Source organism: Grammomys surdaster, unplaced genomic scaffold (genome assembly GCF_004785775.1).
Source record: "Grammomys surdaster isolate TR1022 unplaced genomic scaffold, NIH_TR_1.0 232, whole genome shotgun sequence".
Taxonomy (NCBI): Eukaryota; Metazoa; Chordata; class Mammalia; order Rodentia; family Muridae; genus Grammomys; species Grammomys surdaster.
In genome coordinates, this window is record NW_021604677.1 from 184,691 (window position 1) to 199,233 (window position 14,543).

The following is a 14,543-nucleotide window of genomic DNA, read 5'->3' on the forward strand; positions in this document are numbered from 1 at the left end:
AAGTCAATTACTTTACTTTTCTCTACTTTATCCAAATTAAGAACTACAAAAATGATTACTGTGAAAGTCTCTACAACTAAATTGAAACAACTTTCAAACCTTTTCAATTGAAGGATTGATTTGAAGCCCTAATTAAAACTGAAAGAGTGATATAAACATTTTATAATAAACATATTTCTAGGAGTGGGAATCTTTTGTAAATATCTACCTATAAACAAAATTCACATTTTATTGATTATTTTCACATAACAAACTCAGTCTAGCAATTGGATAAGCTTATATTGAAACAAACCTCCCACCAACCCCAAGCTGAATACCAATAATAGTAAGGGAAGCCAGGAAACACTTACCTAATTTTATTTGTTAAAATAATATTCAGGTGCATATTCTGAACCAACTTAGATGACAGTTGTAGCCCAACTGTTTATAATATTTATCATGCCAGTAACATTGAAAACCTATCATTTCACCTTTGCTTCAAATATTAAATTCATTAACTTAATAGGAAGTTTTTTGTAAGTTTATTCACCTCATTTTATCTTCTTGGAGTGGAAAAAAGTCAGAACAGAAGGGAATAGATAATTTTTGTCAAATAATTAATTTAGGTCTCTCTATATTATTTTTCTAAAGATAACAAAAACCTCTAATATCCAAGCTAGAAAAACTGTAAAATTATGCTTTTGGCAGATTATAAGTGAAAGTCTGTATTCAAAGTTTATTAGGTTAAATATATTCATTCTAGTTTTAAAATATGAATACACATAATTTCTACATTAGTGAGATTTTTTTAATCACAAAAAATATGAGGTTAATCTCTGTATTCCCATGTACACATAAGCAACAGGATTGATATGAAAACAATTTAATTTGAATGATGTAATTATGTAATGAAATGTAAAAAATTATAGTAATTAAGGTGCTGTGGCATGCTCTAATGAATGAAGTTGTACTGGCTGATGATGCTGTATCTCCTACTCATTAATAATTTGGATAGAGTGCATTATTTTATATAACTTGAAAAAATAAAGTCATAAATCACCACTAATTATTTCTTTTAGTTTTCATTTAATGTTAATGAAACTTCTCCCACATAAATAAATTATGAGAGGATCAAAATAATATAAAATAGCATTTGATTTTCTCCAGAATTTCACAAAGACTTGCTATTTTTTAACCAAATGAAACTAACAATTTTTAAGAAGAGAATGCAGGTATGTCCAGAGGACAGGCATAGGCACCATGTTTTACTGATGTATTTGTCTACATGCTGAACTTTCTGGAAATATATTTTAACGTTTCTCATTTGAAAGGCTAGTAAAAGAAACAACTGATATACTTTTCACATGTACCTAAACGTTATTTCAGGAAATTATCTGTTTTGTATAACAGTATACAGATAATGTGGATGAGAAAATGCTAAAGCATCGTTTGAAATTTTAAAGTGATGATACAAGCTTTTTTTTCTTTTTTTAATTTTTAGGAAAGTCAGAAGATGATCTTAAGATTTTAAGTGAAACAGCATAATTCAATTTCCATTTTAATATATTTTCAGCGAGTCTTCTAAATGTAGTTTCTTTAGAAAAACTTTCATTCTGTAATAACGAATGATAACTTTATAAAGAGAAAAACGCTTTTACTTTTCTTTGCGCCAGAGGTAGGTAACAGGGCCTGGTGGATATTACTTTATAAATACATAGTTGATTAACATAGGAGAATAAATAATTGTCTCTGGGATTATCAGTGTAACCTGTTTGCATATTGTTCTGACTACTTTTATTCTCTTTCAGAACTATCCTCCACATGGAATAGGGGAAAATGCTGGATACACAGAAACACAGAGAGCGTGTATTGGGGAAAACTCAGGAAATAACGTAATGACAGTAAGGCAATAGCTTTAAGACATAATTAAAAGTCAAATTTACAATGAAAAGTACCTAAAACTTATTTTAATATTTTTGAAGAAAAACTGCCTTTTAGGAGAACCCCTTTTTGTTTTTGGAAAATACAGAAAACAAAACCACTCGTGTATTTTCTGTTGGTGTTTTAATGGTCCTCTTGCACACACTCTATTGTTTTAAAGTAGAGCTGCATATACTTTGGCCTATGTTGAGTAGACACTGGAGGTTTAACTGCTTCACATGGAATAAAATAAAAGTACATTGTCTTATATAGGCTAGTAAATTAAGAACCTTTGTTAGTGTGACTGTGAAATCACTCTCCCTCCCAAACAAATAGTTTTTCCAGTGTCTTGAAAAACAGAGGCATTGTTTTGAAAGTTGACAAGACAAGCCATGAAAGGGGGCAGCTTGTGAAGAGCCTTTTGCAGAACCTTCAGCTGAGGAAATGCAGCTGCTTGGAAACAAGTAAACACGGAGAAATAAGTATATGGTTTGTGGAAAGTATGCTTCAATTTCCTTAGCTAATTGGAACTTCATAATAGACTCATAATAAGGTTTCTTTCTCAAAGTCTAAAAAGAGAAATGAATAGAATTACACAGAGTAGAGCAGGAATAAAGGTGGGTTCAAGTGGGACAGAACAGAACAGAATGTAATGGAATAAAAGGAACTGGAATTGAAGGGAACAAAATGGGGTAGAATGAATAGAAGAGATAAAAGGGCAGGGAGACAAACCTTGTGTAATATTTATTGTTCTTGGTTTGCTAACAACTCAGTCTACACTAATTGATGGCAGATTAAGAGTATATTGTGACAACTGCCGAGGCCATACTATGCTGCTAATACTAAATTTTTAATATTACAACTTGATAAACATTAAACTTCAATAAATTAAAAATAACATTTATTATATAACATTTTGATTTACTAAGTTAGATATTATATATCTCCTTAATGGAAACAAGTCATTACAGTTTGCATGTAGATCTCAGAAGCTCATTTTCATAATATGTGTGGAATGGGCATACTGAACAATGACCTAGAAATGATAGTCATGCTGTTGTAGGAGTCGCTGGTCTTAGTTGTGTCACTGGAGCAAAAGTAGACATCAAAGGAAAATGATACATATGTAGCATTAGAAAAACAAGACTATTAAATATCTTCTCATTCATTGGTATTTATTTTGTCAAAACATTAAGAAAAAGTAATTTGGGAGCCTGACTGTACATCAGTGGCTGACCATTTGTCCAGCATGTGCAAGGCCTTGGGTTTGACTCAAAGGACTACAAAGCAAGTAGAAGGGGAAAAAAAGGGGGAGAAAGAAAAAAATAATTTAACTTTATTGGGAAAATAATTTTGTAGACATACAAAAACTATCAAAGTATAAAAATTTCCTCAAATTAAAATGGCAACAATTATTTGATTACAGAAGATAACTTAAAAATTCACTGTAATCTTATCTTGTTTTTGCGTTGCTTAATTTTCTTCTAATTTCTATTTTTTAATGCCCTGAAATTATAAAACTTAGAGTTGAAAAACATGTTTATTACTACTTCTAGGAATTAGAATTGATCTCCTCTTCAGAGCCCTATGATTACAGTCAAGATCTCTGTTGCCTGAAATACTTACATAACATCTTTATCATTGTTGGTTTCACTTAGTCCTAATTGGCTTTGTTTTAGTAACACATCAAACGATGTCACAATATCTACTTTACAACAATGACCATTTTGTAAGTTGAAGTGGAAAGGATGTGTTGTTTTATACTGGGATTAGCAAGAAACTACTGAAGTATGGAAATAAATTCTCTGTAGTATTAGACTCATGATGCCATTTCAACCTGTAGTTTGAAAGTGACTTTAGATTAAATCTCTGCTGACCATTAGACAAATCTTAAAACATAATCAGTTTTAATGATCCTTCTCATGTGTGTAAGAGGCGTATTAGAACAGCAATTACTAAAAACCAAATTTTGAAAACATTCTAGGAAGATTGCTAAGTGGAAAGGAAAATAGCAAATATGTTTCCATAAAATTTACCTCTCTGAAAAAAATCACATTTTTAAAAATATAGCAAAACTTTACCTAATGCAATGCTAAAGAAAGGTAAAATTTAAATAGTGTCCTGAGTTAGAGGTTGGAAACTTGGTGGTATAGGCACACAACAAAATTGACATTTCACTTTAATATGGCAGCAGTCTTTCTGACTGTCAATTACATTACCATTGAACATCTACCAAAGCAGTTATCCATTCGTAAGTAAGCAATAATCCATTGATGCCAGTGTGCATAAGATGTCACCAGTCATTGCAATGGAAATATAAAAGCTATAGCATACTGCTAAGGAACCAAAGTTGATGATGCTAATGTAAGCATTTTGGATGTGAGAATCCAAAGTCAGTAAACCATCAAAGATACTGTTCAAAACCAATAAGTTCTAAGAGAAAGACAGTTTTGCTTTTAAATTATAAGGACTCCAGATGAGATAAAGGCTTGATAGTTTTCTGACAAAAAGCTATGTTAAAACTACAACATAGTGCAAGAGACTCCTAGAGGTAACTCCAATTATAAACCTTTAAGTATATGTTAAGAGTAAATTCTTACTGCTTTACTCAAAAATCTAACAGTTATTATTTAATATCCTAAAAATCATAAAAAATGATATAAAATCTATATTGTTTTTAACTTAGTAAATGTAATTTTATATATTAAACACATCAAATATACTTTAGTTTTCTATTCTGTTGAAAAAAGCAAATCAGTTAATATTATTTGGCTTTATTTATATTTTTCCTGTGGGATAATATTGTTTTGTTCAGATATGGAGCCTAAAGTAGAGTAGTGTATCAAGATTCTTAGAAAAATTGGTGTAAAAATTGTACTTCTTTTCAAGTTGCTTACAGTTCATTTCATGACCAGTGCTTAGTGAGTAATTGTTGTGTGACATCAATCCTGTTGGACAAAAATGTGTACATAACTATTCCTTTCATTTTGGTGTTGATATCCATTATGCATCTCTATATTACAAACCATACAAATTCCCAAACAAAATTTGGATACAGAATTTCAGGTCTGGTTGTCCTTGAGATATCTATGGTTGAAAGAAATTCTTGGCTATCTATGGGATTTAATTTAATAAGAACTTAAATTAACCCATTGTATAAGTAACTTATTGTTAGTAGTCTATATTTGTTTAATGTGGGAAATATTTGAAGCAAGGTGAAACACATCTTGGGTGGGTGCCATGATCAGCCTTTTCTTGTGACTATATCTCACTAGTAATGTATCTAAATTAAAGCAAAGGACACAGAGTGACTATATCTCACTAGTAATGTATCTAAATTAAAGCAAAGGACACAGAGTGACTATATCTCACTAGTAATGTATCTAAATTAAAGCAAAGGACACAGAAAGACATGGATAAGATTAAGAAATAGTATAACTAAGTGAACAGTGAACCCTGTCACAGACAAGGTTATTTCTGTCTGTCAAGAGTAACTATTAGGATATGTGGAACAGGGACATTTGTTGTCTAGAAAGCAATATTCCAGCCTTACATCTATGCCTAAACAACTTCTTTACTAATTCAGAGAAGGATGCTGATTGTGTCATTATGCTACAAATAATATTTCAGATGTTTATAAAGACCATATGACATAGTTAAACAATACAAAGTTATCTGAAACATCTTTTTCTTGGTAACCATTAAATGTTTCTAGAAAATTTGTAAACTACTTGTAGGTATGTTTCTTTGTAATAGAGGATGGGGAGAATATTTTAATGACTAAACAAAGTTATATACTTTAAAATTGAGCTTTAAAAGAATAAATTTTACCAACTTGTATCGAGTTTAAATATTCTTAAGTGATTATAGAGCCTGCATTTACTAGGTATTAGAAGGACTGCTAATAATCTGCCTAATGTCTCCTTTTTATAGTTGACCTTTTATAAGTTTTAATATATGTCATTTTAATGAATATATATTACAATTATATAGAATTTTTAAAAGTATAGATTTAAGAATATTATAAATATTTATTAGATTGCTAAAAGTATATATACGTATACATATATATATATATATGTATACGTATATATTATATAATAGTGCTTAGCTTAATACAAGATTATTTCCAGTCAAATATTTTCTTGAAATTATCACATGATAGAATTCTTAACACAATATAAACAAAATATAATACAATATTTATATATGTATATAAAATATATTTAGTATATGAGCATAAAGCTATAAATATATGTGTATGCCTGAGGAGAATTGCATTTTTACATTATTAAAAGTCGGAAGACCCATCCTAAGTGCAGATGCAACAATTTTTCTGGCCTGATCTCTTAGACTGGATAAAACAGAGAGACTAAACTACACATAGATTTCATTGCTATCTGCTATTGCAGACATATTGTAACTGGCTGCTGATTCAACTTCCTAGCAATGATATCTGTGGCTTCTAATATGAGTTAAAAAAAATCCTTTCTCTTTTAATGTTTTGGCCACTGCATATTGCCACAGCAACATTAACAAAAACTAAGATATAAACCAAAGAGTTTTGTTTATTTTTTTGTTTGTATACTGCTTTGTTTTATACATTAGGGTTAGGAAATGCTAGGCATGTGCCTTGTCAGTAAAGAACACCATCATTAAATAGATTTCTTTCTCCTTTCCATATTAATAGAATATTAAAGAATGCAATAAAAATATAAATATTAAAAATACTGTATCTTCAGTAACAATGTCAGCGATTCACTGTATATCTTTGCATTATATAATTTTAACTTGTAAGTGAAATGAAAATGTTCTAATTTTTTAAAATTCAAAACCAATATTATACTTCTGCTATATTTAGAAGGGCAATTAAGTCCTACCAATGCATTTATTCTGAACTTGTATTTCATAGTTGCATTCATACTAGAAAAACAAATTTTATACAACATTTGAATTTGGGGCTCACTCTAGTCATTTTTCTGCTAATCTTAATTTTAAGCATTTATTTTAAATAACAGGACATACTTTAGACATTATTACTAATGATAAGCAAACATTCTGGCAAATTATGTATAGCTTTGCACTCTTTACATAGACTATTAAATATCACACATTCATTAATAAAATACCTATGAGTTTTCTGATATAGTTTTGCTTTGCTTTGCTTTTTTAGATATTTGATAGATTATTTTCCCATCTTTGAGTAAGAAGCTACAGCAGTATAATTTCAAATCTGCTCATCAAATAACTAATAATAAATATTGTCACTAATTTTCTTAAGCATAAAGACAATGAAAAATGGCAAACTACATGACTTTGTATTTTCAAATGCAATAAAAGGCCATTTCTTTCAATGAGGTTTTCTTTATTATCTATTTAATTAATAAGGTACCACCTCAAATTAGCATCTCTTTTTGACAAAAACTGAGAGTTATAAAAATATTTTGGACAGCTAGAAAATCTTATATAAATTCAACATGTCTTTTATTAGTTAATATATCCGAAGGTGGAAAATGAACTCAAGAGTCTAGTTCATATGTTCCAGTATAAGTTGTAGTGTTTTTGTTTTTGTTTTGTTTCTTTTATTGTAACTGGTTCCTCCATGCTTCCTCAGGACAGTGTTAGGAACCTTTCTTGTAGGCTTTATTTATATAGAATAGGCTCATGTGAAGACACAAAAGAATGCTTGCTCTGTGTTCTAGGTACAAAGTATTCTAAGATTGCACTAATTCTACAAATACTTGGTCTCAATACTCTGAATACTTTTGAAGTAGTGTGGTTTGTGGTAGTAACTCAACAGATATGTTACTTATCCAAATATAATACAAATAATCTTGATTTATTTTCATTGATCATAGAAAAACAGAAACTAAAGAATTAGGTGCTTCAAACTCTACATTCAAATTTTGAGGAAAAATAAAAATACTATGAAAAAATAAAACCTTTAAGAGGCTCTACTGTACAATTTCAATTGCTTTATGACTCCTTAGTATAAATAAATACATACTATAGTGATCTTAAATAGTCAAATCTCAATGTTAAACTAATTAAATAAAATGATAAATTAAAAATAATTATTTGTATATTTATCATAATATAAATATGTAAAATATGCTGTATTCACTTTATTTCATTCTTTTTCTAAATGGAAAATTATTAAGTTCTACTGCTAGGAAAAGTATATTGACTTTATCATATAATTTCAACAGAGGACAAAGATTTTCTAAAGCATCTTAGTAACAAAACTGAAAAAAAAGATTTCATATTTAACTTTGACTGTAGGGCATATAAATACATATAGTCATAGATTATGAAAATTTCTATCAACATAGGAGTCTACATCTAAAATCCTAATTTTCTTTACCACAAAATATATAATCTCAAAAACATTATGGACTTCAGTGTCAATATGGTGGTCAAAAAATTATGAATCTTGAGAAAATTATAATATTAATTAAAGCAGAAGAAAACTAAGTTTTAACTATTTGGGCTCTTTTAGATTTTCTTTAAAAAGATAAAAACACTTTCTATCTCATTTGCAGCTTACTGACACAACCAGCATGTTTTCTGCCCCAAAAGGCAGCATACTTATGTGATTCTTAGAAGTTGATAAATCTTAGAAGCTGGCACCCCAGAAGAAAGAAAAACAAGAAAGGAGATTGTGACTTTTGACAATTATTAGTTAGAAAAAAGAGGTAACAATTGCCAAAAAAATCACAAAAGTGAGCATGTTACCTGGCTATGACAAAGAGCACACAACTGACACCCAAGTAAGCCAGCAGAATATACATCCAGATATCAGGGGAGAGAGGATTCAGGAAGGAGAAGACGCCTGGGTTTGTACCATTGGGCTTGCGGTACAAAATACTTATTCCAAGTGTCATAAACGGCTTTGAAAAGTCGATGACCTTCTCACGAACATAAGTAATGGCCAGTGGAGCAACTGCAAGGTCAGCTTTCTGTAGAGAGAAACATAAAAAGGAAAAAAGGAAAAAATGGTGCTAAGTCACCAGTAAAATATCTATAACTAAAGACTTTATACATGAGAATTTCTGTAATGATTATGGCAAGATCAACAACATTCTTTACCCTGAAGAGCTGATTTACTATTTAATTATTTACTCATTCCTATGTGATTCCAGATTTCTACATCAGTCTCAATCATAACTAGTTAAAAAAAAAAAGAAAAGAAAACTTGGGGATTAAAAAATGAAACCATTGTACATACAGTAAATGACATTATTCATGTTGAAATTTCATGGTTGTTTTGGCTGTACGCCTTAACAATCATTTTGTATCTATTATATCTGCCTACATATATTGGTTGAATTGCAATTTAAGCAATAAGTATGTCAAACTATTTAGCTTAAAATCAAAGAAATAGTTTCTGGGCCAACAGGATGGCTCAACAGGTATAGACACTTGCTACCATGCCTAACAACCTGAGTTCCATCCCAGAGACCCATGTGATAAGAAAAAAAAACTGACATCCACAAGTAGTTTTCTGACTTCTACATACAAACTGCCAACAATCATTCATAAAGATGATTGTGCATTTGTGGATCTGTGTGCCTGCATGTACATACACATACAAACACTACAAGAATTTGTTAATAAACTATATTTTTTCAAAAATAAAGAAGAGTTTGTCTTAAACATGTAATCTTTAAATGGATAAAACATTCTTTAAGTCATTTGAATATTATTGCTGAATTCTACCCCAAAGTTTTGTTTATATTTCTTTAATTTGTTTAATTTCATTTAATAAAAAATCCACGAAGTCTTGCTTAAACCACATTGAAAAATGATTTTTTTCTTTAATCTTTTGTTTTTCCTTTTTCCACATTTTTTTCTTTTATTGAAAATAGATTTTTTCATACACTATGTTCAGATTATAGTTTTTTCTCTGTTTATTCCTCCCATGTGCTCCTCTCTATCCCTCCTACCCAGACATATTTCCTTCCTCTTTCTCATTAGAAAAGAACAGGCTTCTAAGAGCTAATATCCAAGCATGACAAAATAAGATTTCCAATTTTCATAAAGTTGTTAATTTTCCATTGTGTTTTAAACATCTTAAAACACTAACGCTTTCAAGTCACTATTTTACAACCACATATCCAAGGTGAATTGATACTCTAAACATTGATGGAAGTAACTTCTTCAGAAGCCCACTGCTCTAACTGAGGCCAAGAATCCAAAGATTCCACTCACAGATATCAAATGATTCCCTAGACCCCTCACAGCACACCAACAGCACTCTCTCCCATGGTTTATATTCTAGCCCATGATTCCATTATCAAAGGCCAGTCAGATACCTGGAACCTAGCAGCTCTCTGCTCTACCAGAAGCTATTCTAGTACCTGGAACCCCTGAGGCCACACCAATACCCAGAATATCAGAAATCCCCTCCTTTACCAGATACTACAACAATACCCTAAACCACATAGGCCAAGCAACATTGAATAATTCAGATCGCAGAGGATATTCCTTTACTCCAGATCCCAGAAGTAATACTGTCTTCCAAAAACACCAGCATAAACACCCTAAGGAATAAGCGCTATTTGATAAACAGAACCACAGGCCACTCTGGCAAAAAGACCTGAATAGAAATGAAAACCAGGAGAAAATATGTCAATCCAATAAAGACAAACTCAGAAACTAAACCTAAATTACCACAAACCCACATGCATACAGACCAGAGAAAGAACACAATCAACAGCAGCCAGGACAATACAGTACCACTAAAATCCAGCTATCCTATTAGGTCAAGCCCGCCATATTTTAACACAGCTGAAACACAGAAACACACAGACACAGACACAGACACACACACAGACACACATACAGACACACACACACACACACACACACACACACACAAACCATGAAAATCAATATTATGAATATGGTAGAGGCCCTTAAAGAGGAAATAAATAAACTACCTAAAGATATTTTTTTAAAAAAATCAATAAATAACATGAGGAAATTTCTTTTAAAGGAGCCAATGGATGGGGAACAGGTGAAAGAAATAAATAAAACTGTAAACAAACAAACAAAAACAAATTTACAATAAAATCAAATTTAAGCATCATCTTTCTTCTAACCCAGCCATACAGGGGATTCGAGAATGTAAAGTACAGCACAAGGAGGAAAGATACACTCAAAAAAACACAAGAAATTAGACATCTCACAGTAAACTGAGTAGAGTCAAACAGACATAATCCCACCTTGAACAACAAAAATAACAGGAACTAACAATCATTGTTCTTTAATACCTCTCAAAATCAATGGACTCAATTTCCCAATAAAAAGACACAGGCTAACAGACTGGATACATAAATAAGATCCAGCATTTTTCTGAATGTAAGAAACACAACTCAGTAACAAAGACAGATACTACCTATGAGTAAAGGGCTGGAAAAATGTTTTCCAAGCTAATGATCCCAAGAAACAAGTTGAAGTAGCCATTCAATATCCAATAATATAGACTTTCAACCAAAAGTAATCAAAAAAGATGTGGAAAGACACTTCTTTCTCATCAAAATCCACAAAGATAAAGTCTCAATTCTAAACATTTATCACCCAAATGCTAGGGCAACCACATTTGGAAGGAAAAAATATAGAAACTCACACAAGAATAGTAGGAGACTTCAACAACTCATTCTCACTAAAGCTCATAACAGTTCATCGAAACAGAAACTAAACACAGTGAAACTAACAATTTATGAATAATTTATGAACCAAATAGATTCAACAGATATCTATAAAACATTTCACCCTCAAAAGTGACTTCATGCACACATTGGAGAGACCCTATATTAGCAACTTGATAGCACATCTGAAAGATTTGAACAAAAGGAAGCAAACACACCTAAGAAAAGTAGAGGGCAGGAAATAGTCAAACTCAGGGCTATAATCAATGAATTAGAAACAAAGAAAACAATACAAAGAATCAAAAAAAAAAACCAATGGGTAGTTCTTAGAGAAAAATCAAGAAGATAGATAAGCCCTTAGCAAAACTAAATAAAGGGGACAGAGGCAGTATCCAAATTAACAAAAACAGTAAAAAAAAAAAAAAAAGAAGACATAACAACAAAAACCAAAGAAATTCAAAAAATCATCAGATCTTACTACAAAAGCCTGGAAACAAAACTGGTGGGTGATTTTCTAGAAAGATATTTTGTGCCAAAGTCAAAACAAAATCAAATAAACTGTCTAAACAATATCATAATCCCTAAGGAATAGAGTTAGTCATTAAAAATCTCCCAACTCCAAAAAGTTCAGGGACAGATGATTTTAGTGCAGAATTTAGATATTCAAAGAAGAACTAATACCAAAACATCTCAAATTATTCCACAAAATAGAGACAGAAGAAACATTACCTATTTAATTCTGTGAAGTCACAGTTACTCTGACAACAAATCTACACAAAGACCCAACAAAGAGATAGAACATCAGGCCAATTTCATTTTTGAAAATAGATGTAAAAATACTCAATAATATTATTACAAACTGAATCCACAACATATCAAAATGATCATTCACCATAATCAAGTAGGCTTAATCCTAGGGATTCAGGGACCACCAACATAAACATTATACAAACAGAGTAAAGGGAAAAAAACACATGATTTTCTCAGTAGATGCTGAAAAAGACAAAATACAACATCCCTTCATATTAAAAGTCTTGGAAAAATCAGGAATTCAAGACATATGCCTAAACATAATAAAAGCAATATACTGCAAGCCACATGCCAACGTCAAATTAAATGGAGAGAAACTTGAAGCAATCCTACTAAAATCAGGGACAAGACAAGGCTGCCCACTCTCTCCCTATGTATTAAACACAGTACTCGAATGTCTAGCTAGAGCAAGAAGACAACAAAAGGAAACCGAAGGATACAAATTGGAAAGAAAGAAGCCAAGATATTACTATTTGTGGATGACATTTTAGTATACATAAATGACCTCCAGAATTCTACCAGAGAACATTTACAGCTGAAAAACAATGTCAGTTAAGTGGCTAAATATAAAATTAATACAAACAAATCAATAGCCTTCCTTTATACAAATGTTAAACAAGCTGAAAAAGAAATTAGGGAAACAATACCCTTCTCAATAGCCACAAATAATATAAAATACCTTGGTGTAACTCTAATCATGAAAGTGAAAGATCTGTATAACAAGAACTTCAAGTATCCGTAGTTAATATAGTAATTAATATAGTAAAAATGGACATCTTATGATCTACATATTTAGTGAATTTCCTACAGATATCCAATACAATTCTTCATAGACATAGAAAAAGCAATTCTCAACTTCATATGGAAAAATAAAAACAAAGTATAGCCAGCACAATTAGACTGAGCACATGGTTCCCAATGGAGAAGTTAGAGAAAAGACTGAAGGAGCTGAAGGGATTTGTAACCCCATAAGAAGAACAACAATATCAACCAATCAGACCTCCCCGAGCTCCCAGGGACTAAACCACCAACCAAAGAATACATATGGAGGGACCCATGGCTGTAGCTGCATATGAAGCAGAGGATGTCCTTGTTGGGCATCAATGGGAGGAGAGGCCCTTTATCTTCTGAAGGCTTGATGTCCCAGACTAGGGGAATGCTAGGGTGGGAAGATGAGAGTGGGTGGGTGGGTGGAGGAACACCCTCATAGAATCAGGGGGATGGAGGATGGGATAGAGGTTTTCTGGAAGGTAAAATGGGAATGTGGATAACATTTGAAATGTAAATAAATAGAATATCCAATTAAAGAAAAAAAGAACATCTGGGGAATTACCGTCCCTTTAGAAACCTTCTGTAAGAAAAAGGATGCTGTCAATAAAAAAAATTTCATACCTAGAAATTGGGAAATATCTAAATTACATACCATAGAAGGCTAATATTCAAAATATATAAAGAACTAAAGAATGACAGAGAAACACTACAAGAAATGTTTAAAGTCATCAGGGAATGCAAATCAAAAAAATGATGAAATTCCGTCTTATACCAATCAGAATGGCAAATATCAAAATCTCAGATGACAGCCCATGATTTTGAGAATGTAAAGAAAGGAGAACATGTTTTCATCGATGGTCAGATTGTAAATTGTTACAACCAGTCTGGAAATCAATCTGGAGATTCATCAGAAAATTGGAAATATATATATACCTGAAGACCCAGCTATACCACTCTTGAGCATATACCCAAAAATTGCCCCACAATGCTACAGGGACACATGGTTCATTATATTCATAGTGGCCTTATTTATAAAAGCCAGAAGCTGAAAAGAGCCCAGGTGTCCCAGAAATGAAGAAAGGATACAGAAAATGTGGTTCATTTACACAAGGGAATAGTATTCAGCTATTAAGAAGGAGGATAGATACAGAAAATGTGGTTCATTTACACAATGGAATACTATTCAGCTATTAAGAAGGAGGATATGAGCCGGGCATCGGTGGCACATGCCTTTATTCCCAGTACTTGGGAGGTAGAGGCATGTGGATTTCTAAGTTCGAGACCAGCCTGGTCTATAGGGTGAGTTCCAGGACAGTCAGGACTATACAGAGAAACTCTGTCTTGAAAAAACCAAAAAGAAGAAGAAGAAGAAGGAGAAGAAGGGGAAGGGGAAGGGGAAGGGGAAGGGGA

The 14,543-nt window shown here is 31.7% G+C and overlaps 1 protein-coding gene across 2 annotated transcripts in view; it reads right to left on the reverse strand.

Moving 5' to 3' along the window:
* Grik2 (glutamate ionotropic receptor kainate type subunit 2) overlaps positions 1-14,543 on the reverse strand; it is a 657,422-nt gene that overhangs the window by 165,776 nt on the left and 477,103 nt on the right. For both annotated transcript variants that reach the window (XM_028773628.1, XM_028773629.1), the window contains exon 11: positions 8,635-8,858. In XM_028773628.1, coding sequence (XP_028629461.1) covers positions 8,635-8,858 — 224 coding nt within the window. The remainder of the gene's footprint in view (positions 1-8,634; positions 8,859-14,543) is intronic.